General features: G+C 36.8%; 3 protein-coding genes and 2 non-coding genes across 6 annotated transcripts; 3 read left to right on the top strand and 2 right to left on the bottom strand.

Moving 5' to 3' along the window:
* Nucleotides 1-5,842: 5,842 nt before the first annotated feature.
* Trnat-agu lies at nt 5,843-5,916 on the bottom strand. Its single transcript has one exon. It is a non-coding gene; the product is annotated as a tRNA-Thr (tRNA).
* A 12,146-nt stretch (nt 5,917-18,062) lies between these two features.
* On the top strand, nt 18,063-20,782 carry LOC115625377. Its single transcript, XM_030520414.1, has 7 exons — nt 18,063-18,186; nt 18,258-18,454; nt 18,515-18,656; nt 18,725-18,879; nt 18,943-19,074; nt 20,039-20,506; nt 20,555-20,782. The coding sequence occupies exons 1-7, from the start codon at nt 18,063-18,065 to the stop codon at nt 20,759-20,761; spliced, it is 1,425 nt and encodes a 474-aa protein (XP_030376274.1). The 3' UTR covers nt 20,762-20,782.
* Nucleotides 19,675-19,748, top strand: Trnat-agu. The gene has a single exon. It is a non-coding gene; the product is annotated as a tRNA-Thr (tRNA).
* Nucleotides 20,783-21,350: 568 nt separating the features above from the next.
* LOC115625609 (protein farnesyltransferase subunit beta) lies at nt 21,351-23,008 on the top strand. Its single transcript, XM_030520744.1, has 4 exons — nt 21,351-21,513; nt 21,580-21,836; nt 21,904-22,575; nt 22,646-23,008. Exons 1-4 carry the CDS (start codon nt 21,412-21,414, stop codon nt 22,887-22,889), a joined length of 1,275 nt encoding a protein of 424 aa, XP_030376604.1. The 5' UTR covers nt 21,351-21,411; the 3' UTR covers nt 22,890-23,008.
* On the bottom strand, nt 22,930-25,667 carry LOC115625607 (zinc finger protein 2 homolog). 2 transcript variants are annotated; one of them, XM_030520742.1, is made up of 6 exons: nt 25,424-25,667; nt 24,820-25,288; nt 24,634-24,757; nt 23,834-24,573; nt 23,453-23,776; nt 22,930-23,386 (listed from the first exon to the last, which is right to left on the bottom strand). In XM_030520742.1, the coding sequence occupies exons 1-6, from the start codon at nt 25,611-25,613 to the stop codon at nt 23,269-23,271; spliced, it is 1,965 nt and encodes a 654-aa protein (XP_030376602.1). In that variant the 5' UTR covers nt 25,614-25,667; the 3' UTR covers nt 22,930-23,268. The 2 variants fall into 2 exon arrangements, with proteins under 2 accessions (XP_030376602.1, XP_030376601.1); XM_030520741.1 differs by having other exon boundaries at nt 25,403-25,667.
* Between the last annotated feature and the right edge of the window lie 325 nt (nt 25,668-25,992).

The following is a 25,992-nucleotide window of genomic DNA, read 5'->3' on the forward strand; positions in this document are numbered from 1 at the left end:
TCTTTGTACAATTGATTATTACTTGTATAACGAAATTGAGAGAAAGCCTTGAAACACAAAAAGGGGAACACGTCAGACAATTTTGGACATTAACTTAATTGGAGATTGAAATTTAATTTGATTTTCAATTTTTGCAACATAATAAAAGGTTTTTACATAAAAGCCACAACCCGTCCACCGGGCAACCACCATTGAAAATGAAACTGCAGTATTCCAGCTCAACTGGCTGAGTAGCTTAACTGCTGCTGCACTTCCACTCAAAGGCAGAGTGAGTGGTTGTACTGGCCACTGGAATATGGGAGGAGACACAGGCACACTCACTCACTCACACACACACACCAGCGAGCTGACACCGCACGTAACTAAATCAGCAGCAGAGAATCTCAGCGGCAGGCCCGCGCAGTCAAGGCGTAGCCAACACAAAATTTATGAAACAAAGGTGGAGGGAAAAATGGAAATAAAAAAGTAAAATTGCTGCTTTTTGTGTGTTGGCAATGGCGACGACGCTGGCGTTGATTTGCGCTGCTCCAAAAGAATTATGACGACAGACGACGAAGGCAACAAAGAAGAAGATGGCTGCTGCTGGTTCTGCTTGTACTGCTGTTGTTGTTGTTAATATTGCTGCCCGCGGTGGCTGCAGGCCATGTAAATGCGGCCAAAAAGGAAAAGGCGGCAGGGTAGAGCAGACCGATGATAAATAATTGCCACTCGAACTGTGCAGCAAAGTCTGAAATCCTCTTTTGTTGCTCGAACTTGGCAACATAATTTCTGCAGCCTGTCAATGCGATTGTATTGTACCTCAACATACCACCAGCCTCAAGGGATAAACAGTTGTTGTTGTTTCTGCTGCTGCTGCTGCTGCTGCTGTTGTTGTTGTTGTTGTTGCACACTTGTAGTACCCATATGTCGGAGCAAAAGTTAATCCGGATAAGCGCAATGTGCAACGCCCTCGCCCAATCCTTAAACCAACGACTTCAACTTCACTTTTGTGCAAGTGCCAGCAGACCAACAATTGGCATTGACATTGATGTGGCTAGAAGATATAGCAGCTGTTACCACTAATTGCGCCATAGGGCATGGGAAAATGTTGCTGACAAGGTCAAGTGAAAGTGCAGGAAGAATGCCAGAATGCAATTGCATCCTAGAGTCTAGACTCTCTAGGCCCTACTTACAACTTACAACGATCGAAGTCCCCGCCAATTAATGTTGCGTGATTTCAATAATTACACACGATCGATCTCGGTCCACAGCATTTGATCGTGACACTTGATGGACATCTGCAGCCGCTGCCGTATTGATTGTGGCTACTGGCAGCACGTCTCACTAATCAAATAGCTGTGAGAGCGCCCATAAACTAGTTTATTGGTAACTACAGTTTCAATTCTCTACAAGAACCAATAAACGAAGTAAAATAAAGTAAACTAAGGCTGAGATTCATTATGAATTTCAGCCAACTTCTATATACATATATGATTTGATTTAAAGGCGTGATAAAATAGCTTCAACAATTTTGAAAAATTGCCTAACTGAATATTTATACTGCACATAAGTACACATGTATGTATGTAGGTGTTATCATTTACCATTAAACAGATTCTAAATAATGTTTTCTGTATGTTATTTGCTTCCATTTCCTTAAAGTCAATCGATTACCAAATGGTCTTGTATTGTTGGCCTTGTTTATATGAAGTGCTACAAAGCTCCTTCCTTGACTCCAATGCCTCTTAGTAAGGGGCTCTTACTTCGAAATATTTGGTTTTCTATTCATGAAATAGCTTATACTATGCTTAAATATAATTTATGGCTGAATTATAAAAACATTTTTACATTTTTCCTGAAATTGTATTTTAAATAGCAAAATTATCTTTGAATTTAAATTAGTTTTATAATATATTTTATTATTTAAGTATTTTAATTTTAGTTTGTTTTCTTCTATATTTTTTCATCTACACTTCTGTTTTGATAGGTCTAATAACTAATGACTACTCTCTGCTGTGAATCGGGGCATAGCTGGCCATTTGGCAAATAAAATTCCCCCACCGTGTCGGATTCGATATTAGATATTTTAGTCATTTTTATACGCTTTTTTATTACTTTAGTTTTCTTATTTTAAGTTCTCTATTGTATTGTACATCGACTGCACTGTTTGTCGATGGAAATAAATAAATAAATAAAAACAAGAAAGGAATGCTAAAGTCGAGCAGGCTCAACTCTTAAATACCCTGTACCACCCCACAAAAAAGTAATTTAATTAATTAATTAATTTAATTAATTAATTAATTTAATTTAATTAATTAACTAAATTAATTTAATTTAATTAATTAACTAAATTAAAAATAAAATATTCCATGCATGCATAGATACATTTACATTTACATCAGAATCGTGCCTTATGCGTGTTTGTGTACTTGTACATATGTATGTATGTGTGCATTGGGCCTGGTTATATGGCTATAACTTTCTTTCCGATCATTCTATCATAATGAAACTTGGTATACGGATATATAATTACTAACCTAATGTGACTACCAAATTTTAGTTCAAAATTCCAAGAATTACGGGAGTTATAGAAAATCGGTAAAAGGGGGGAGTGGGGGGGTAGATCAGAAAAAATGAACAAACTCGTCCTTTCTCGGTCTCAGGAGAATCTGTATACCAAGTTTGGTTATTCTAGCTCTTATACTTTCGGAGATCCTTGCGTTCATACAGACAGACAGACAGACAGACAGACGGACAGACGGACAGACGGACATGGCTATATCGACTCGGCTTGTCATGCTGATCAAGAATATATATACTTTGTGGGGTCTACCAAGCCTCCTTCTGTGTGTTCCATGTGCACTCGCACAAAACTAATATACCCTTGTACCCTTTGGGTACAGGGTATAAAAATTAGGATGTACCAGAGCAACGTTCTTATGGGCATTTATCTTCAAACAGAAGATACCGGAAATTGGAGCCCATGTCAGCTAAATTGTATAAGGACAAAAAGCATCCTTATACTTTTAATACAACTTAAGATATTAATTAAATATCAAATAATAATATACTAAAGAGAAAATTGCTTGATTGATTGCTTGTTTGTATAAAATAAAGAACAAATTAATAATTAAGCCGTATTGAAAATAAACAGTTTGAAAATTTGTGCTTTTTAGAAACTTATAGAAAATATAGAAAATCCATAACCGTTAATTTAACCTTCAACTTTAAAACAGAATCCTCGTCTCTTGTCGCCGATTAGCTCGTCACATTTTATAATAATTTTAGATGCGAAATAATTTGAAAATAATACATTGATCTAAATAGAACTAGCTATTTTTAATTACTATTAATTATTTATATAGTACATTTTATATATTTAAGTATATGTACTTGTCGTGCCCACACATTAGAGTCAGATACTTTAGGAACCCTCGCTGAGAATTAAATGTATGTATTAAAAACTGTAGAAATTTTAGTAACTTAGCAATCACCACTTGACCATAAAAACATCACTTATCCAGCCCGGCTTTAAAGAAAACCAGCCTAAACCATAAGAATTATAGTACATAAGTATACTATATAGGACTGGGGTTTTAAGGAATATAGTCAGGGCAAATATGTAAAGTATTTTAATTTGGAACCCACTTTAGTATCTCAGTTATCAGCTATCGGTGAACTGTGTATTTCCTTTAGTTAAGCCTTATATTCAGTAATTAATATAATATTCGTTTAGTTTACTCCAACTTACATTTTTCTCTTTCATGTGGGTACCTGAGACGAAGTTTTTTAGCTGTATTAAAAAGAATAATATCTTCATTGAGTCTGAAACTTCTCAGAACTTTATCAATTTATATTATTATATGCAAAGACGAACTTGCAACTTAAAAAGAACAACATTATCAATAATAATACCAGCATTTGTCACGCATGGTAAACTTTAAATAGGAAGTTAATTATATCGAATTACGACTGTACTCTTACAGTATGTAGTCACACTTGTGCTGTCATTCAATCAGTCACTCAGTCGCACAGTCGCTCATTAGAATCTCAATGCAACGGCTGACAACGCTACAAATTGCAATTGACGTCGCAATTGCATTTAATAGCGGATAATTTGAATGCCTAAATGTTGGCTAGCTGCAACAAATTGTAGAACTTAAACAGCGGATAAGCTGAAAAATAAATAGCAAGCCGATTGTTCAGTCGATATGCAAGTTTATAAACAAGTACTACATACACTTATATGCATATGCAAAATCTTTAAGCCACATCTTGCCGATATGGAAAGTTTGATTTTTACACGAATAGATGCCTGTCTATATAAAGGTAGTATTTGTTCAGGACAATGTTTCTATTATGAATTTGGAATAAGAGTAACGAATTAATTATCTTAAAGAATGCCAAGCATTGTAGGAGACCAACAAAACCTTCCCAGAAGTCATATTTGAATTGATTGGTTAAATATATTGGTATAAGATGTCACGCTTATCATACTTGTTATGCTGAATTGCTAAAAAGAAGCTTTTATGATAACATTTAATTTTTTATTTTGAAGGCCAACCAGCTTATAAATAGTTCTTTAAATTGAAAAAACAAAATGATAATGCATTTAACCTGATATGATTGCTAATTAATCAACAATAAAAAATAGTTTCTTTCTCGTCCAGTATTAGGGTGTACGTATCGGTGGAAAGAAAGTTGCAGTCTTAGCTATTTTGCATCCATTTTGTAATTGTTTAATTGACAAGCAAATTATAATTTCCAGTACACAAATTATGTAAATTGTTAACACGTAATAATAATGATTACAAATCTCCTGCCGGTATACGAATATTTGTAAGGAAAACTTTTTTCAACTTTTCGAAACGTTCTTGCACGAATTCAACATTTCACCTCAAAAGATTTTGAAGGCAAGAGACCGAATTTCATACTTCTTTGCTACTTCTTGTCGAACGACCTTAGAAGCATTATGTTAATTAAAATGATGTTAATCGAAGTATTTCTGAAATTTGGTCATAATATCACTTATTCGATTGATCGGCCCGACACCGTCATTATGAATCTATCACAATCTATAACCATGCTAATGTCCAATATTAATATGCACAAAAAAATAAAAAAAAAATAACAGCAATATTTCCTTACACATACTATATATAATTAAATGGCAATAAAAACAACTAAATTAATTTTATTAAACCCATGTGTAAAACTATTTTTAATTGATAAATCATATGAATAAAAATATTAAAATTTAAATATATACTCCTATATATAAGTAATATGCATATAAAAATGTATAATTATAATAAAGAAATATTAAAAAAAAAACAACGCTTGAACAACCCAAGCAATGTCCGAATTATACAGACATTCGAGAAAAAAGCTATCCGCTTCGCCACCAGCGCTCATCCTCTGCACGACAACGACACCATTCATGAAGTCCTCAGCTTCCCTTGGGTGAAGGACGAAGTTAAGAAAATCAGCAAGCGGTACATGCAGAGGCTACATGACCACCCCAACAACTTGGCGATGAACTTGCTGGACAACAGCGAACGGACCAGGAGGCTGCTCAGGACCCATCCTCTGGACCTCCCCAGGGACTAGCCGGATACTACAACCACACTCTAAATGAAATAATAAACTGAGAAGTTTATCTTTATCCAATTTAATGATTGTCCATGATGGACAGTTTTAAAAAAAATACAAAGAAAAAAATATATATGAAATAAAATATTAAAATTTAAATATATACTCCTATATATAAGTAATATGCATATAAAAATGTATAATTATAATAAAGAAATATTAAAAAAAAAACAACGCTTGAAACAACCCAAAGCAAGCGTTCATACACGGTAGGCCCCGGCGAGATTCGAACTCACGATCTCCTGTTTACTAGACAGGCGCTTTAACCAACTAAGCCACGGCGCCTTGGTGCAAGTTGCTTGCCAACTGCTTGCTATGAGGTCTGACATATTTTGACATGCCATTTGTGCTCTCACAAAATTAATTTCGGTGATGGGAAATAAACACAACAACAACAACACAAAACCGTATCAGCTGCTGCAGATAATGAAAATACATATTGCGACGCTCGTTAAATGATAATTAAAACACAGCACTTAAAAAAATTGCAACACTTTGAAAGTATTACATATAAATAAATGAAATGAAATGAAAGAAACAAAAAACATGCAAATGCAATTACAACGTGAGTTTACCTACAAAGCTGCATACATACATACATACATACATACATATGCATGCATACACATACATACATACCTTTATTTGTGTATCTATGCATGCATATGTATGTAAATGTGTTTAACTTTGTTCCGCCTAAGTAATAATTTTGAATTTGGCGCGCAAGCTGCAATTTCTTTGCATGTTTTGCATATTATCAGTTAATTTTGCTTTCGAGATAAGCTGCAACCTCGTTGCCTTTTCATGAGTGTAATTTATGCTTTTGTTGTTGTTGTTGTAATATTAGGTGTTGTTGTTGTTCTAAATATTATACATACATAGTTTCTAGGTTCTGTACGAATATTTATGTAAATTTGGCTCTGCTGCCATATTTTATTTTCGTTTCATGCACTTTCAAATATAATTGCGAAAATGTTTCGCCCATTCGGGTTGGAAGCGCCTTTCTTTGCTTTCATTTGATTTTAATCGCATTTAATTGCCGGCCAACAACGAGTTGCTCGACTTGCCACTAGCACTTGTATTGGCTTTCTGCATGGCTAATGAGCGCTAGCCGGAGCCCTAACATGGTCGTTAGAATTAAAAAAGTAGAAACAAAATTACATATTTAGTTCATATGTACATACATAGATTTTGAATGTTCCCCAATTCAGTGCCCTAGTAGAGAAATTGTTTTTTTTTTTCTTTTCACCTCACTTTCAATTTTTTCAGTTATTTTACTTCAAAATACAGCTCAACATTTTTAAACAGCAACACATCTAAATCAAATTCAAAAACGAGAAACACTTTGAATAATCCACCATTAACACTATCAATTTTTTTTTGTGCTACTTTTTTGTTTCTTATTTTTTTAATTTCACTGAAATTGTTATATTGATAATCAAAACTAAAATAAAAACCCAATTTTATTAGTAATCAATAGAATGTTCTCTATTTAACATTTTTTTAAACGTGAAATAAAAAGGTTTGTTGCTTTCGAGAAGCTTGCTCGATTTCTGAATGACATTATAGTAGTATATTTAACTTTATCCCAAACCCAATCACCTCATATAAGAGTCAAAATATAAAATGAGTAAAGTCGAGCCAGCCCGACTCCTGAAAGTTTCTTGCCGGGCCATGAAGACGACCTCCTATATTAACCAAACTTAGGTATCGTGACAATGGTTTTATGCCAAATTTCAACCATTTCGACATTATAGTTATCGATCAGGAATAGATTAACTAAGTCGATATCAATGCTTTTGTAAAAATGAAAATAGTTGAACATACGTTTTCGAATATCAAATCTATAGGGACTCTTTATTATTATGTGCCGAGACCAATAGGTTCTGGACGACCGCCAAATCCAAGTAAGAAAAGATAGTTTACATCACATAAAGACATTAAGACCGTGATTGCCATATTTTGAACAATTGGACATGAGAAAGTGCTCAACAATTTGGACAAATATATCAATCCCATCAAGCCTCAAGTGAATTCTCTTTATTTCATAATCTAAAAGTTACGGACCGAAATTTTTATCAAATGAGGCTATGACCTTCCTAAACAACTATTTATAAGCTTTGAACAGGCGAGAGCATCGCTGTGTAGACTTAGATAGTTTTTTAAAAATCCTTTTTATGACAGCTATTCAAAATAATTCGGCTACATATGGTTTTTATGAGCAAAGCAGTTCAACCTACCATGTTTGGAGATCCTCTACAAGTATATCGATTCGTCTCGTCATCCTAATTATACATGCACCTCTCTAACATACGATCTGTCTTGCCTCGTTCTGCCTGTGACATCTATTTGGCGATTCGAATTTTTAGTATACCCTTTCATCCTTTCGAGTCAGGATATAAAACACTTAGTAATTTCAATACACAAAAATGTTACCCATGTTTCTGCATTCGTAACGTAACGGAGCAACAAGAATGTATTGCAGGTAATGCGAATTGAAGTTCATCCCCTCTATTTGCGAAAGGATGTGCCCAAGAGCATGTGACAATTTTTGCAAGGAAGGAGATGAATTGAGAAATCGAGGTGCGCCGGCTGATTGCAAAATGCACACCTTGCGCTACAGATACCCACCTTTAATGAACATCAAAGCGACAGAGACGATGTCGACAACCCCAAAGATTTTCCGCATTAATACTATATAGTAATTATACCCTGTACCCAAAAGGGTACAAGGGTATATTAGTTTTGTGCGAGTGCACATGGAACACACAGAAGGAGGCTTGGTAGACCCCACAAAGTATATATATTCTTGATCAGCATGACAAGCCGAGTCGATATAGCCATGTCCGTCTGTCCGTCTGTCCGTCTGTCCGTCTGTCTGTCCGTCTGTCTGTCCGTCTGTCCGTCTGTCTGTCTGTATGAACGCAAGGATCTCCGAAAGTATAAGAGCTAGAATAACCAAACTTGGTATACAGATTTTCCTGAGACCGAGAAAGGACGAGTTTGTTCATTTTTTCTGATCCACCCCCCCACTCCCCCCCTATTAACGATTTTCTATAACTTCCGTAATTCTTGGAATTTTGAACTAAAATTTGGTAGTCACATTAGGTTAGTAATTATATATCCGTATACCAAGTCTCATTATGATAGAATGATCGGAAAGAAAGTTATAGCCATATAACCAGGCCCAATGCACACATACATACATATGTACAAGTACACAAACACGCATAAGGCACGATTCTGATGTAAATGTAAATGTATGTATGCATGCATGGAATATTTTATATTTAATTTAGTTAATTAATTAAATTAATTTAGTTAATTAATTAAATTTAATTAATTAATTAATTTAATTACTTTTTTGTGGGGTGGTACAGGGTATTTAAGAGTTGAGCCTGCTCGACTTTAGCATTCCTTTCTTGTTTTATCATTAATTTCTGAGTCGCGCAGTAGTCGCGAAGGGGCGACAAAGATGATTATTCAGGACATTTTGCACCTGTTCATTTGGTTGGCTGCAATTTTGCATTATCCCTGCTGCTAAAGGATAATAATTGCATTCAAGTATTTTATGAGCAGAACGTGGACAGCGAAATACACTCAAACTGCATCGCTCTATTTATATCTTAAGCTTGAGCTCAGCACATTTCCCTTTGAAGAACACGGAACTCAGTTGTGGAGTTTTGACAGCAAATGGCCGAAGGCTCACTCGACAACTTGAACTATCTAGCGCTCATCAAACTTGCCCAAGATCTTCTATATCTCCGATCTGATGTGCCCCGGAATTAATGACGTTATTTTCGAATTAAGAACAAGCCATGACATGAGCAGTCATGAGCATTTTGCATAATTGAGGTAATTATTAATTTTTACTCTCTTTTGTTTTTTGCAAGAGCCACGCCCCCACGCTGCCGCACACTTCCCCCAAAAATGCAAAAACAACCCTGCCGATTAACAATGTCAGATAGACGGACGAGCGCGCAACTCGCAGCGCCTCAAGTTGCAATTTCAAAAGCGATTATGCTAATTGCCCCACAGTGCGCAGTGCGACCAACCACTCCGCGTGAGGGGGGTGAGAGATGAGGGGAAGCCGGCGAACAATTTGGCATAATTAATGTAACAAATTTGTTTGTTTCATAAACAGAACAATATTTTATCGCTGCAGCCCGCTGCGCTACTCAAGTTGATTTTTTCATTTTTAAAAGGCAATAGAGAACCTAATTCAAAAAACCAGTAATTTTGAATTTTTAGGTTTTTTATAAATTATAATCAAAATTATATGGTGAATGAATATATATCACATTGATCTGGCAATGAATTTGTACGTTTAATGGGAATATATTGGTATAACATCCCTTCAAAGATTTGTCAGAAGTTGATATCCTTTTGTCTGCAGGAATCGAAATAATCACCAAGAATAATGGCGGATATTCAAGGTATGGAGTGTGCTCTAATCAGTTCAGTACAATATGGGACCATAAATAACAAAATTTCAATATTTTTTACAAATTTTGTTTTTACACACCAATTATTCTGTCCAGCCGAAACATTTGTATTTTATGAATTAACTAAACGCTAAATTATTTTTAATGGTTGGTAAAGCCGTTTATTATTTGTTTTGTCGCTGAAGTATATTTTATTCTGAAAAATAATTGATGTTTTGAGAAAAATGAGAATATATATGTAAGGCAAGCTTTTTTTGAAAAAAAAAAAAAAATGTTCTCACACATATTATTCTGTCCAGCTGTGTGCAACATACATACATATGTATGTATTTCATTAGGAATCAAGGATTTAAAAAAACCGCTCACTATTGCATTATAATTAGTGCAGTACATCAAATAATTCTTATATACATAAATAATTGTACTGAAGTTATTGTTTAATCAAATTAAAATGACAAGACCGCAGTAGAAATTCTATTATTCTACTTATTCATTTCCTTTTTAAATACCGTTGTGCCAATTTTGATTTTTTAAGTTTTATTTTTTTTTTAAAGTTAAGTAGTCAAATCTTAATCTAATGTAGTTCTTTAATTAATTACAATTAAATATTTGAATTACGGCCCTAACTGTTATTGCTGGGTTGGGAGGTCTCTTCGCCGGAGTCGTGTATGGCTAGCCTGCCAATTTAAATTCTGCGCAAGTCTATTTGAATGGTTCCGAAGCTTAAGCTGGTACTTTGCTTTCACCTTGGCGATTTCATCTTTAACAGGTCCCACATTTAAATCTTTCCGGATATTTTCACTGCGTATATACCTGGATGCCCCAGCGATGGTTCTCAGTATCTTCGATTGAGCTCTCTCGATTAACTCTAAATTACTAATGGAAGCGTTTCCCCATAGTTCAGAGCCATATGTCCAAATTGGTTTGAGAACTGCATTGTACAAGAGTACTTTTTACTCCAGTTCTAGTGGTGAACGGACGTTTATAAGCCAATGTAGATTAATAGCTTTTAGTGTGTGTTTGCGCCAAGTAAGCCGTCTATCCAAATGGACACCAAGGTAAGTTACATCGTTTTTTTGTGGAATATTGATGTTGTTTAGCGACAATGGAGGACAAGTTGAGATCGCTGGATCTCTCTTTACTCTCCATAATTTCTCGTTTTCGTTTTTGGGCAAGTGCACAACAAATTTGCATAGTAAATTGTGCAATAAGTGCAAAACAACTACAATAATGTTCAGAAATGCAAAAATATATGGTACAGCAAATATTTAAATTTTATAATGCGGCCAACTGCCGTGCATTCATCAAAAGCAGCAGCATAGAGAAATAATAAAAAGCTAAAAGCGTTAAATTTACGAGCCTTCCAACTACTCGACATTTATGGCTGTGGCTGTGGCTCTGGCCGGGCTCTGTGGACAACATGGCGGCGCCTTCGGCCTGCCCTAAAGTTCTTTCTCCCCATCGCCCTCCTCCTAGCTTATGCCACATTTCGCATGCGCGCGCATTTAAATGCACTTCCGTTTTTCCGCAAATTATTGTTTATGTGTATGGCCGTCAGAATGGCGATGTGTGTGTGTATTTAAGTGTGTTTGTGTGTGTGTGTGTGTGTGTGCTAAGGGCGTCTTGCACATGCGCTGCCTTGTTGCTGTTGCTATAAATTCATAACTTTGTGGAAAATCATAAAAACACAATTTATGGCTTAATTATAGTTGGTTGGCCAACTGGTTGGGCCTTTCTTTTAGCTTTTTCTTCATTTCACGCTGATGATTAAGTGTCGCACACACACACATATACTATATATGCATAAATATACTTCTACAAATGCTATTCTATGTATAAATATGGATGTTTGAATAAATATATACAGTGAAGGTCACTTAAATATGTAAAGAGATTAAAAAAACAGAAAATGAATGAAATTGAAATTGCAGCTCACTTTAAGTAATTGGAGAAATTTAGATACTTTTCTTTGATAATTTGTAATTTACTGATTAAAAAAAAAACTTCTTGAGGATTTAAAAATATTGCCTTTATATATAAAGCAATTACTATTGTCGTACGATTTGAATTGTTAATCACATATGCACAGTGTTTAATTTAAAAGGCTGACTGATATGAAACGCAAAAATGTAAATGATTGTAATCGATGTATTAAAATTATATCGATAGTATGTATCGAAAGCTCACAAATTGCGGAAACATTGCGCGAATCGAGATCTAAGAAGTAACTTAAAACAAACTCTTGTTTTAAACATTTCCGAACTGAACATATATACATATGTATAAAATTATATGTAGCGCCACACTTTCAATGAAAAGAAGACTTATGTACGCTAATATCGCCCTTTAAAAACTCCGATTATAAAGAGTGAGCGCTGAAATCACAACTGGAGAGTTTCTGATGTGTTATGTAATGAATGTTTCTGATTTGATGACCAGTGCTGTGTCAATTTGTGGTGTTTGGCCAGCCAACCAGCCAGCTAGTCAGCTAGTCAGCAGCCGTCTGAACTTTTCGCCTGCATTTATGCTTAAATGCGCTGCAATTGTTCCTAAAACGTTGCCACTGCACGCGATGATGGAAAACTTTAGCGATTTTCATTTTATTCTAGCCTTTCAGGCTGCTGCTCTTGTTGCTGTTGTTGGCAACATTATTATTGTTGTTTTGTTTTTGTTGTTGCTGCTGCTGCTGCGGTTGCTTTTCATAGCTTGCAATTATTTGGAATATATGAAGTATTATTTTTTGTTACTTTATGGCGTATTCATTGATTTTTTGCAGTTGTTGTTTGCATGTTGTTGAGAATTGGGTTAAGCCGCATGGGCTGGCAGGCAGGGCGAGGTGGCAGGCAGGCAGGCAGCAGGCAGGTAGGCATCATAAGCTTGCAACTCTGTTGCATTTGCATCAACGCACGAATTCCCACGTTTTGCGACAGCGAATTACAAAAAGAAATGCAGAGTTATAAACGTAGCTCGGAGCAACAACAGCAGCAACAAAAAGATGCTATCACTGTTAGCTATGTGTGTCTGTGTGTTTTATTTTATTTTTGAAGCCTGGCTGGTGCTTGTGGCATTAAGAATGCGCGGAAGTTCGCTCAACAACACACGCCAAAAGGGACGTTGTTCAGCAACAACCAGCAGCCAGCAGAGGCAGAAGCAGCAGCAACAACAGTTGGCAACCAGCCAGACAGTTTGTCTATAAGAAACCAAAGGCAACAACAAGAACAACACACCAAAACAGCAAAGAAATCCTTGCATAAAGCCAATTAAATTAAGAAATCTGATGCAGTCCCAACCATTCTTTTTTTTTTTTGTTTTCAACTTGCAATTGCTGCTGACGCGCTGTTGTTGCTGTTGTCGGCCAGAAACGTGAGTCACACGAGTCCGAGTCAGCGTCAGAGTCAGAGCCTGAGTCCGAGTTAGCAGTCAGCAAGCAATGCCGAATGCAATTGGTATTTTACAACAAACAGCATTCGCGTTCAGCTTATTTAACATAAATCGACTGGCTACTGAAATACACGTTGTCACTGCCCCCTGCCTGCCACACCACCTCGCCCTCTCAATCCCCCTCTGCACTACACCCTACCACATGCGGCTGCCTTATCTGGCAGGACACGGGCAACTGTAAGCCAGCGAGCCAATTTCATTGAGTAAAGTGGCTGCCAAGAGCAAACGACCTTTAGAAAATTACAAAGACAACTCTGCAGACATTGCGTCGTTTGGACAAATCACGAACCAAGCTCGGCAACAACAGCAACAACAACATTAGCAACACCAGTTTAATATAGTCGAGGATGCCAGCCAGCAACTGTCAGCGAACATTTAAACATCGCGGCCTCTACTGCCATTGCTCTGGCAGCTGCCCACTTTTCACACCTCAACAAGTGAGAATTCCAAAGTCCAGCTGATGCGCCCAGCGGACACCCTACAGCAATTGCAAAAGGAAATGCTAAAGCAACCGAAAATTTACAATAATTAAAGAAAATAAGAACAAATATAATCCTCACCACATCCTCCTCACACTCCTTCCACATAGATTGTCTATTCTCCCAACATTAACGCCATCACCTTAATTACAAACCCATCATTACATAACTTTAAACTCATATTAAAATATTTAAAAGCCACAAAGCATTCCACAAAATCTACACCCAATCCCCATACAAATGTATTCCTACTTTTTACCTTAATACCTTTTAAAAAAGTAATTTTAAGCTACCATTATATAAATAAATAAGAGCAAGTATAAACCTTAATGTACGTTTCTGGAATTCGCCTTAATATCAAATGTCCTAATAAATAGAAATTCTGTCTAGCAGAATATCCAGAATGTCCAGAAGCAATAAGTCAGTTTTTACATAACCCCAATTTTTACCACTCTTTCGCCCTAAAATGGATCTGAGTTGGATTTGTTGAAGTTTTTTCATTGATCATGTGCATAAATTATTTTTTAAATACATCGTGCATTATTTAATCAAAATTTTAATTTTTTGGCTCCCCCTTTGGTAATAGCTGCCCACGCCCTTGTTTGGAGATGTCACAAGTGAAAACAATATTAATTGATTTTCCAGATTCAAGGGGAATTATTCATCGAGAATTTGTGTCATCTGAATTTTTTTTTTTTTTTTTTTGATTTGAAGCGTTTGGAGAGAAAAGGTGGCACTTGTTGCACTTTTAAATATTCCTGATTACTTAGTAACTTATCTGATAATACAACAATGTGAAAAAATAGTGTACAAGTATTCATTATAAATAAGACTAATAAGACTCCTAGTTTAAGCTGTATTTCATTTAAGTTATTGTAAATATTAACAGTATATTTAAAAGTTTTATATTTAAAAAAAAATGTTCACATTTGACGTTAACAATATTTATATGATTTATCAAATTAAAGTCTAAAACCAAATAGTATGTAGCGTAAAATTCAAAAAAGGAATAAACCTAATTCTGTTTTTACACGGTAGTTTGGTTCCAGGAAAAGTTGTGTAAAAAAGACAAGATCATTTGTTATTTTGAATCGCGCTAAATGGAATAAAGTCGTGCAACCATATATAAAATGTTTAATTTTCAAACCGTGTTAAATCAAAATTGATTAAAAAAAACGGTGTAAAAACAGAATTAGGTGCCTACCAACCAAATCAGCTCACGAATATGCCCCGGTTTTCTGGGTAGAAAGGGTAGCCTTAAAACGAAGGCGCTACGACACGGCCACAACGAGTGACCCAACTAATAAGGAACGGCCTCAGGTTTGTCTGCCCCATTGATTTGGCAAGTGTGAGGCAACAAAGACTACAACAACAGTAGCAGCAGCAGCAACAACAACAGCAACAACAAAATCAGCTGCAGTGGCTGCCACAACAACAGGAACAACAACAACAGAGCGTGGCATAATAAATAAAAGCACAGTAGCAGTTACTAACATCAAGCTACGCCTTGGGGCCTCAACCGGAGGCTGGACCCTGCTCGGCTCTGGCCTGGCCTGGTGCTCGGTACTTGGAGCGTGGAGTGTGATGTGTGGAGCTTGGAGTTTGGGGCATGGGGCTCTCGGTGCGATTTTCACAAGTTGATATCGCAAACACAAAATGTTAATGAGCAATTTCGAGATGGTGCGAATTGATTTCATTATTTAAACTTTTTTCCATTTTATTTTTTTCAACTTATATCTGTCTTTCTTTTTTTTTTGCGCGATTTGAACACTGTCGCTGTTTTTATTATTTCGTTGGGTAATGAAAGCGAAATAATTTTAATTGGTTGCTTTGCAGAGACGGTGAATGAACAGAGCAAATAAGCAGAAAAGAAAAGATTTCGCTCAAAGCTTTTTATATTTTGGCACGCCAAATTAATTATTTCCTGTCAAATTAATTTTAAAATTCGGAATAAATTAACTCATTTGCCATATGAATATCCAATGTTGTGCTGCGATCGCGAAATTGTCACCTGTCGCACATCAAAACAGTGTTCCGCCGCATAAATTAAGGACAAAGGACACGTTGATTAATTGGCTCACGGGGTCGCAGCGGGCAGGGCATTTGATGATTAAAACATAAATTGCATTTTATGTAAGCAACAGGTATACTCGTAAAAATGCATCGACGGTGCGTCCTTGCCCGTTTCGCAGTTGCCAGGCGACCCTCTTCCCTTCTTATACGATATCACGATACCGATGTAATTTTCAAGATACTTTTTTTTGTAGAAACTGCGGAAACTGAATTCAGAAAACGAAGCCAGGGGTGCTTTGGCGCGCACTAAAATTACACTTAATTAAACAACCAGACATTAGCGTTTTTCATTTAAAATGATGGAGGGATAAAGATGTGGATGTGTCTGCAGGAAAGTAAGCTTCGTTTTTCATTCACCAAAGGGTTGACAAAGGCTCCTTTAGTCGTCGAACTATTAAGGTTAAGGGCAGACATTTTACCATTATCTATAGGTATGTATGTTTATATTATTATTTTTTTTATTCCTTTTTACTCCACTTGCGAGCTTAGCGCTTCTACAAGAACTTTTTCCATCTAACTCTCTATTTTTAGTCGTTTGTCTAGCTGTGTCCCACATGTGGTCTTGTTTCTGGGATAATTCTTGAAGGGTGGACCCTCGCCAGGTTGTCGCCTTAGGTCTGCTTCCTTGGGGGTTTCTCCTGTCTAGCGCCATCCTTACATCGACATCGAAGTGGAGCCGTTTGGATTCATTTGTCTTGTATTAAGTTTCCATAATCATTAAGTTGTCAGTCGACCTGGAGATTGGCCAGATGCGACTATGTTTATATTATTATTTTTTTATTTTGAACAAATTTAAGCAGTCTTGTTAGTTTTCAAAAAAAAACCCATCTTTATAAAAGTATGTTCAAATAGGTGAATAAATCCACTTGTTCAAAAAATGTTGACTCATATCCTCCAATGAGCAAAGATTACTTCAACCGTTCTTCTTCTATTAAGTCCACTAGTTCTATCCAAATCAGACCATATTCTAAATTATCGAACTTTTGAAACAGAAATAACCTAACACAGACCTAGTCCGTTACAATCAACCCAACAACGCAAAGAAATGTCTTTTTAGCGGCATATTTGAAGAAACCAAGGCAAGACTACTGTTTTCAAGTGCAGTCTTCAGAATCAAACAACACTTTGGTTTGGTGATTTTAATTCTTAAACTTTTTGAGAACATAGCGCTCATATATATGGACAGACTGAAAAGGCTGTATTACTCACCTTTTCAACCTTTTACTTTCACTTTTATTATTTTCTACATATTTTCCATCGTAGAGGACTTCTATAAGAATGTAAATCTCTTGTTCACATGGTCGTGCAAATCCCGCTTTAAGTAGGTTTGGCATACTTACCTTTAAAGTGTTACATTCATACTCAATCGTACTCATTTTCCCACTTGGGGTATAAAGTATCATGCACATTAATGAATCAAGTTATTTGTCATACTCATTCTCTAAGTTTATAAAATGTTATTTTCCAATCTTACTATTGAACGCCTTATTTCTCACGCTGGAAAAAATTACTTTAATATCTAAGAATAACTCTTTAAATTTGTGTTCAAATCTAATGCGAGGCTATAGGCTTTGCATTTAAAAAATTAGATCCCATCGTAATTGTAGACTTTTTCATACATTTAAAGATGCAATTCTTGAATTAAGATTAAGCTTCCTTTTTTTAAAAAAATTTACATCATCTCAGATAACACACACAAATGCCTCTGAACAATTTTATCAATATTATATCGATATTATATCGATTAATTATAATTATACTTATGAACTATTTGTTGTGGTGACCCAATTTTGAATGAATCGTAAATGGTGAATTGTTATCTACTTACGAATGCCACGAAATTCGTTGCACGCATTCACACACATCATTTGTATGAATAATTAGTGAATATTTAAACTCTCTGAATAAGTTTCAATATGATCTGTTATGAACACTTTGTTCAATACTTTTGTTAGTAAGTAACTCGAATTATTTCATTACTCGTCCTGTCAACATGTTAAAGGGACTACTTTTTTTTAATTTCCTGGTGCTCAATCTGATCTGTACGTATGCCTCTCTATGTGTTACGAAAGTAATTGTGCGAGTTCCGAGGGAGCACGATATTGGTCTGATATTTGGTTGGTGAACTAATACAGAACGCTCACTGTTGAGATTACATTTATTTCGATATTTATATACTTATACATAGATCTGACCGTAAGCAATAATGTTAATAATACTACGGGCAAACGGGAAACCTTGGAATTTGTTGTGACTTCGGATGGCACTTGCACGCTTAATACCACAAAGGGGGCTCAGTTCAATGCCAGTCGAATATATGGCGGGGATTTTGGTTCAATAGAGCCTGGCAAGACCGAAACTGTATCGCTAATTTGGCCCACTACGGTAAGTACGTGCGCAGAAACGGAAAGAAAACATATGTCTCAATTAGTTATTCTGCTGCAGTCGCTATATAATCGTGTTGGCTTCTGTCCAATCATCATCAGCACTTCCAATGCCAACAACGAAGTGTCCAACACCAAGCAATATTTGTATTTCGATACACGTTTTGAAACCCTGGATCCCAACAGGCGTTCCCTCCGAAAACGTACGTCCGTGCTTTATGTATTTTCAAATCAAAGTGAACTTCTATTAACATATCTGTTAAAATCGCAGATAAGGACTTTGTGGACTGCAGGAACTGGGACAAGGATTATTTTAATAATTGCACGCCCGTCGATTGCGATGAGCGCTATTTTGGTCGGCGTAGTTTCTATAACTATACATCTGAGGAATGTGAACCAGTAACCCCTTGTTCGGACCCTGAAACGGTAAACCAGCATTATTGAATCCCTGCACAAATCATATAAATATGTATGTATATATTTATATAGCTTTACGATCCCTTTGCCAATGAATGCGTCGAAAAGAATTTCATCGTAACTGAAGAAGAAATAGAACAACTTAAAGCGGGAAAATTTGATGACAACTATTTGGAGCTGCGCGGTCCTAGCAATGCTGCATATGTAAGTACAATATGTTTCCCAACGCTCCACTACCTCATCCAATACCGACCACTTTTTACAAATTTTATTTCCGATTTTATTTAACATACAACTGTACATAAATAGGTATGTTAACACATTTTGAAAAGTATGAAACTATTTGTTATTTGCTTAAAGTTCTACTTATAAGTCATAAACGACAGACTGTTAATTGGTTACAATATATATATGTATGTTTACAATATATATATATATTTATATACACCTAAATTCTGTTTTTACACGGTAGATTGGTTCCAGAAACAACCGTGTAAACAAAGACATTGATCATATGCAAAAATAGGTGATTGGTTTTTGCAATTTTTAATTTTCAAACCGTGTTATATCAAAATAGTGTAAAAAAGACCGTGTAAAAACAAAATTAGGTGTATATTTTTTGTATATCTACATATCTGAACAGATAGACTCGTTAATAAGTTATTGCTTGCAACTAAAAGTGCTTTTGGCGCCACCTACCGACTATTGACAAACTATATGAACTTCAGCCAGATGGCGCCTTAATCAAAATACACTGGTGCTGGATTTTGTAAAAGTACAAGCTAAATATACAACGCAAATGTGGGCGCCGTGGCTTAGTTGGTTAAAGCGCCTGTCTAGTAAACAGGAGATCGTGAGTTCGAATCTCGCCGGGGCCTTCCACAGTTATAGCGCAAACGGTCGGTCGTAAAGCGCTTTTTTTTTAAACCTTTATTAATATAATATATATATATTTTTTTTTTAAATTGAAATAATCTTTTGTCAGATGATTATCTGAAATTATTTCTAAATTTGAGTCATTGTTAATTATTACCCTAACCCTCATGTATGTATATAGAGTTTGAATTTTAAAAACATAAAACACATTTTTCCAATGGGGGCCATTTTAGATTATAAACTAAGTTTTATAACAAATTGAAATTACTTGGAGTTGATTTCCTATTTCCAGCATGGCCCTCAGCAGAAAACTCAAGGAAAAAAACCAAAGCCTGCCAAAAAACAACCAAGAAAAAAACAACAAAAAAGCAAAAAACAAACAGCTTCAGCAGGAGCAGAAGCGCGACCCAAAGAATGCAAATTTGCAGGCAAGATGTCCCTCGTGGACTTCAGGAATTGCTTTCAACACTTACAAGAGGAGGCGGCCTGCCCAACAGATGCGCAGAACGTTAAAAAAAGCCGGTCCGCAAGCGAAAGACACAAAAGGCTATCCTTCTTACAGCGATTCTATTACGATTGGTACAGCCCGTTGAGGTCCGAGGACTCTAATGATGACGAGAATGAAGTTGACACTTCAACTGAAAATGCCGAACCAAATTCCACATCAAAATCGTCGGCCTTGTGGACAAAGCTTTCCGATCAAGGTCTCATAATGTGGATTGCTGGGTTTGTGGAATGCATACTCATTGTGAGTTACATTTTTTAGGTACGAAATAAACGACATTTATTACCGAATATTATGTTTCAGATCTCATTGGTCATTATGTTTCAGATTGTGGCCACCATTTGCACATATACCATCATCTGCTTTGGCATTTTTGTCTTTATAGAGCTGCTGGCAAAAACCAAAAGATATAGGGAAACCTCCACCCATGTGGCTAAAAAACTGACACCTCGCGAACCCGATTATCGATATGAAGTCATCACAAAAGAAAGCTTAATGTCGCAAAGATAAATGTAAAAATTCGATATTATAAATAAAAGCCATTAAAATGTTCAAACCTTCTACTGTTAACATGGAATTAGTTATTAATCTGCTGATGTAGCACACTTTATTGTTTATCTGAAAAATCCTAGGCTTTCGTTGTGCTGAGTTATGAAAAACAGAAAACAATCGCGCAGCTAATTAAATCCTGTATGGGTTTTCGTTAGTAATATCATAAAACTGTCATTATGGATGTAACAAATATCATTCCGACCTAAACTTGTATTAGACACCCATCATTTTGTGCAATTTCTTACTTGTTTTAATGAAAGAATCATAATCAGAAGATCCTTGTGAAATTCAACATATTTCTGTGCAAGATACTACAAATATAAATTTGTTGATAGAACAAACATTTTATAAAGTAACCAAGAAATAATTTGAAAAAATGCGTATGTCGAAACATAGTTTAGTGCTTAAACGGATTCAAATCTATAAACATTTCGGGCTGGTTTGACGATTGACGTCACGAGTACAAAAAACATTATTAAGTAAGCAAATAATCGGACAAAGTCACGAGCGCTATAGTATCGTTCATCCCTAGCTCATAAGCGAACTAAGATAACACCTGAACATTGAAATAAACTTTTAACACTAACTGTTCAAAGTTAGTCACTATTATGTGGTTCCCAGACGAAATGCTGGAATTTCGGGACTTTGCTCAGTTAAAAAACTGCAAGTGCGATGACGAAAAGGTCTCGACCACCACATCCAGGGAGCAGGTGAGGAGCAGTCAGTAAGCATGTGCCGCCCCAATAATAAGGCTCAGCATCTATTTGTGTGTCCAGCAAAAAACCGAAAACTCCGTGGAAAAATGCTACGATCGCTTCCAGCAGATGCAATTCCTAAACCCACGTGTGGCGCAACTGAGCCGCATCGAGCATCAGCACTACCTGGATCTCATGCTGCGTCACTTGCCGGTTAACTACGAGTGCCTGGACAGCAGCAGACCCTGGTGTGTCTACTGGATATTGCAGGCAGCGCAGCTTTTGAGCTTTACATTCGATGAACAAACCCTCGACCATGTCGTGGAATTTCTAACCAAGTGGGTCATGAGAAAACGTACGAGCGCTTGCATGGCTTCTATTAATAAATCGCTGTGGCATTTACAGGTGTCGGGCTCCTGCGGGGGGCTTCGGTGGCGGACCTGGTCAATATGCTCATCTGGCGCCGACATACGCAGCCGTCAACAGTCTGTGCATTATTGGGACGCAGAAAGCATATCGTGCCATTGATCGGGACTCGCTGGTGAATTTTTTGTACAGCGTACGTGATTCCGATGGCTCTTTTCGCCTGCACGTTGATGGTGAGACGGATGTGCGTGGTGCCTATTGTGCCATATCTTGTGCTAAGTTGCTGAATGTTCCCGAGCTACACCTCAAAAATCTATTTACTGGCACTGGCGATTGGATTGCGCGCTGCCAGACGTACGAAGGTGGGTTCGGAGGTGCCCCAGACTTAGAGGCACACGGCGGTTACACTTTCTGTGGTATTGCCGGCTTGGCACTGCTCAACGAGGCGCACAAGTGCAATAAGAAGGCGTTGTTGCACTGGACCTTGTCCCGTCAAATGAGCTATGAAGGTGGCTTCCAGGGTCGCACTAATAAACTGGTCGATGGCTGCTACTCGTTCTGGGTAGGCGCCACAATTCCGATCACACAGGCCACTTTGGCCAGCACGGACAAAAGCATGGAGCACACACTGTTTGATGTGCAGGCCTTACAGGAGTATATCATACTCTGTTGTCAAAAACAGAATGGCGGTCTAATTGACAAGCCCGGCAAGTGAGTTGTGTTTAAAGCATTTTTATTTTGTAATATGTATATCATTAGTTCTTGCTTCTATTTTGTACAGACCACAAGATCTCTATCACACTTGCTACACACTCAGTGGAGTTTCCATAGCACAGCACTCGGAATCCGCACGATTTCCACAAGTGTTGGGTGACACTATTAACGAACTCTTACCCACACACCCTCTGTTTAATATACCACCGAAGTCTGTGGTAGCTGCTCTAAGCTATTTCTCAGACAATTCCAACAATGATGCCGATAGAATCGATAGTACCTGGAAGCCAGCCGAAGAAGAAGATAGATAAGACCACAAAGGATTCACACAAAACTGTAGCCAGAGGCATATACATACATATATATTTTGTACACAGTAGATTTTCCTTAAACGTTATTAAATTGTTTGTGCCCAATTTCAATATACTGAGCATTTGTGAATAAGTCCTTTTATGACTCACATTTTAAAATTATACTAACAATACCAAAATGTGAAGGAACAGACTTCACCTTACAGAGAGACTTGACCTTACGGAATGAACACACCCGGCACAGTTTGTGACGAGGAAACGGCGGAATAAAAAGATTCCGAGAATGCTTTCAAACCGGCTTGTGCAATTTAATTACTTTTAACGGACATTTTGACTTCAAAAGCAACTATATAACAACTGTCTTTTAAAAGAATGTAGCTTATGTGACCTTCGAGCCGCCTCCAGCTGCTTGTTTGAGTTTCTTTTCATGCGTTAGAGATACAAAATGTGTATCCAAATCATATCGCCGCCGAAAGCCGACGCTACATATTTCACACCTGCCAGGAAAAAAAGTAATTAAAATTATGTATAGAAATATGTATGTTGCTTTGCATATTACATACTTATAGGGTCGATTGTCGCTGTGCTTAACCATATGGTACCGAAGTCGAGCTGGACCGGAGAAGCCTTTCGAGCAAATATTACACACGAACGGTTGCTCATTATGAGTCAATTCGTGTTTGTTGGCCTCTATAAACGAGACGAAACGTTCCTCACAGTGTTTGCATTTGAATGGTGTGTCCGTGTTGTGCCCTTTCATATGATGCTCCAGCGTGTACTCCGTATCGAACGATTTGGTACAATATATGCAGCAATGTGGCAGCTCAACTTGAGGCTCGACTGGTCCTTTCTTTTCCTCTTCTAGCTTTTTCGTTGCGTGAAACATTCTGAAACAGACAAAAGTCAGCAATATTTGAAGAATATGCAATTAAAAGTGCGTTTACTTCTCGTGATAATTTCTTGAGGCCCTTTGAGTAAATACTCTGTCGCAGTAGCGGCAGTTGAAAGGTTTTTCATTATTGTGCTTTACTCTTACATGTAATTGTTTCGAGTAGTTTGTGTAAAAGGTCTCTGGACACTGCGGGCATTTGAAATTTTTCGTGCGAGTATGGCGCAACATATGCTCCTTGAAGTTTCCTGATCTGTAGGTAAAGTAACCGCAAATATGGCATACAATCTTTTGATTATAGTTATGGTTTTGATTTGGAATGCATTTATCCTCCTTTGCGGCTTTTTTAATGCGTTTTTTTGGGCTTGCTTTTTCTGCTCCACCATTCGCCTCTTGAATTAATGAATTTAAATTTGGTTCACCCAACCCCACACTTAGAGGATCATTGGAATTGTTTCCTTCTGGAATTTTATGGGCGGCGTGAGGTTCCTGCTTTTCGCCAATCTCCACCTGAGCTCCATAAACGCTTTCAGAATCATTAACATAATCGGTAAATACTTCAGCGGTAAGTTCCGGAGTAGAGCTTTCGGTTATTTGTACTAATATTTTGGAATCACCATACTCATCCAATTTAGCATTGTCTTTAATAATGTGTGGATTGTCCTGCTGCTGTTGTCTTTCCAATTGCAGAATTTGATCAGTTCTTATACAGTTCTCTCGAAAAGTAGTGGCCCTGTCTAAATCTGAAAGACAGTTTGGGCAGATGTAATGGGGTAGTCCATCCAGCAGTTGTATCTTTAACATTTTTAATTAATTGTATTTAAACTTCAAAAGTTAAGTACTAATTTGTCTTACCATAACCCCTGAAATGGTTTCGATGTTATATAGCAGGTAACTGCTCGAATCTTGATAAAGATCCTTAGCATCTTCATCTGCAGAAAAATAACGATTGCAAATCCGACATGTACATTCAGTTATCCTGCAGAAATCATATAATACAACTAAATATATTTAAATATATATTTGCTGCCAGTTTATCACCTTTCCCTTTTGTATATGCTTTCCTCAGTTTTGTTGTTTGTATTATCCGACGAAAATATTTCTGTAACGTTTTGATCAGCATTTGTTATCATAACTTGTTCCAATTCTTGATCAAGTTCTATGGCATCTCCATCGCTTTTAATATCTACTGGCATCTCATCTAATGGATTTATTTTAGTTTTTGGTAAACTCAAAGTATGTTTTTTAGAGCTGCACTTTACGCGTTTCCTCCTCTTCTCTTCTACCGACTCATCCAAGATTAGTTCAGTTTCTTGTCCTCTAAGGTTTATATCTGTTGTGGTAGCACGTTTCCTGGCGCGGCTTACACAGCGCTTTCCTTTTTGAGAAGCATTCCTTTTGTTATTACGATGCCCCATTACTTTTTCACACGATTGATCAAAAATGTCCATATCGTTTCTAATAAATCGGGGAATCGAGCCCGGCTTTAATGTTCTTTGCGATAGTGACCCTAGAAATAAGGATTCAGCCATTATTTAATCTACGCTCAACAGTATCCAAAATACACACATAAATATATTACTATGTACATATATATAAGCACATAGAAAACTGCTCTGCTTACCCATTTCCCATTGCATAGTACCTTGTATATCCTCTGGGGAGAAATGCTGGCTGCAAATATAATCCGTTCCTGGGTTTATTTCAACGTCGCTATCACAAAATTGCAGCCATTGCTTCAAAACCTGCTTCTTTTTTGGAAAGCCAAAGAAACTTATTCGCTTATTGCATAGTCTTGTTTTGTTTTCGCAACTGTGCACGGCACACCGAGGCATTTTACAAAATCACTATTTTTTGTGGCAGAATCCATTGTTGATGCCACAGCTGATTTCGATGCTTATTTAGATGTGTACAATCCGATACCCCGACTATCCCGTTTGTACTCGATATGTGACTAGTGACAGGAAGATATTTTCATAAACTTAGCCGGATGCCGGTGGCATACTATTTATACCCTGCACCCACTGGTATATTAGTTTTGTGCGAATGTATGTAACACACAGAAGAAGATGTAACAGATCTCACAATGTATGCATGTATGTATATTCTTGACCAGTATAATAAAACGAGTCGATATACACAAGGATCTCAGAAAGTATAAGAGCTAGAATGACCAACTTGGTATCAGGATTTTCCTAAATCCGAGAAAGTACA

This window comes from Scaptodrosophila lebanonensis, unplaced genomic scaffold (genome assembly GCF_003285725.1).
Source record: "Scaptodrosophila lebanonensis strain 11010-0011.00,11010-0021.00 unplaced genomic scaffold, SlebRS2 tig00000072-arrow-pilon, whole genome shotgun sequence".
In the NCBI taxonomy this organism is placed as follows: Eukaryota; Metazoa; Arthropoda; class Insecta; order Diptera; family Drosophilidae; genus Scaptodrosophila; species Scaptodrosophila lebanonensis.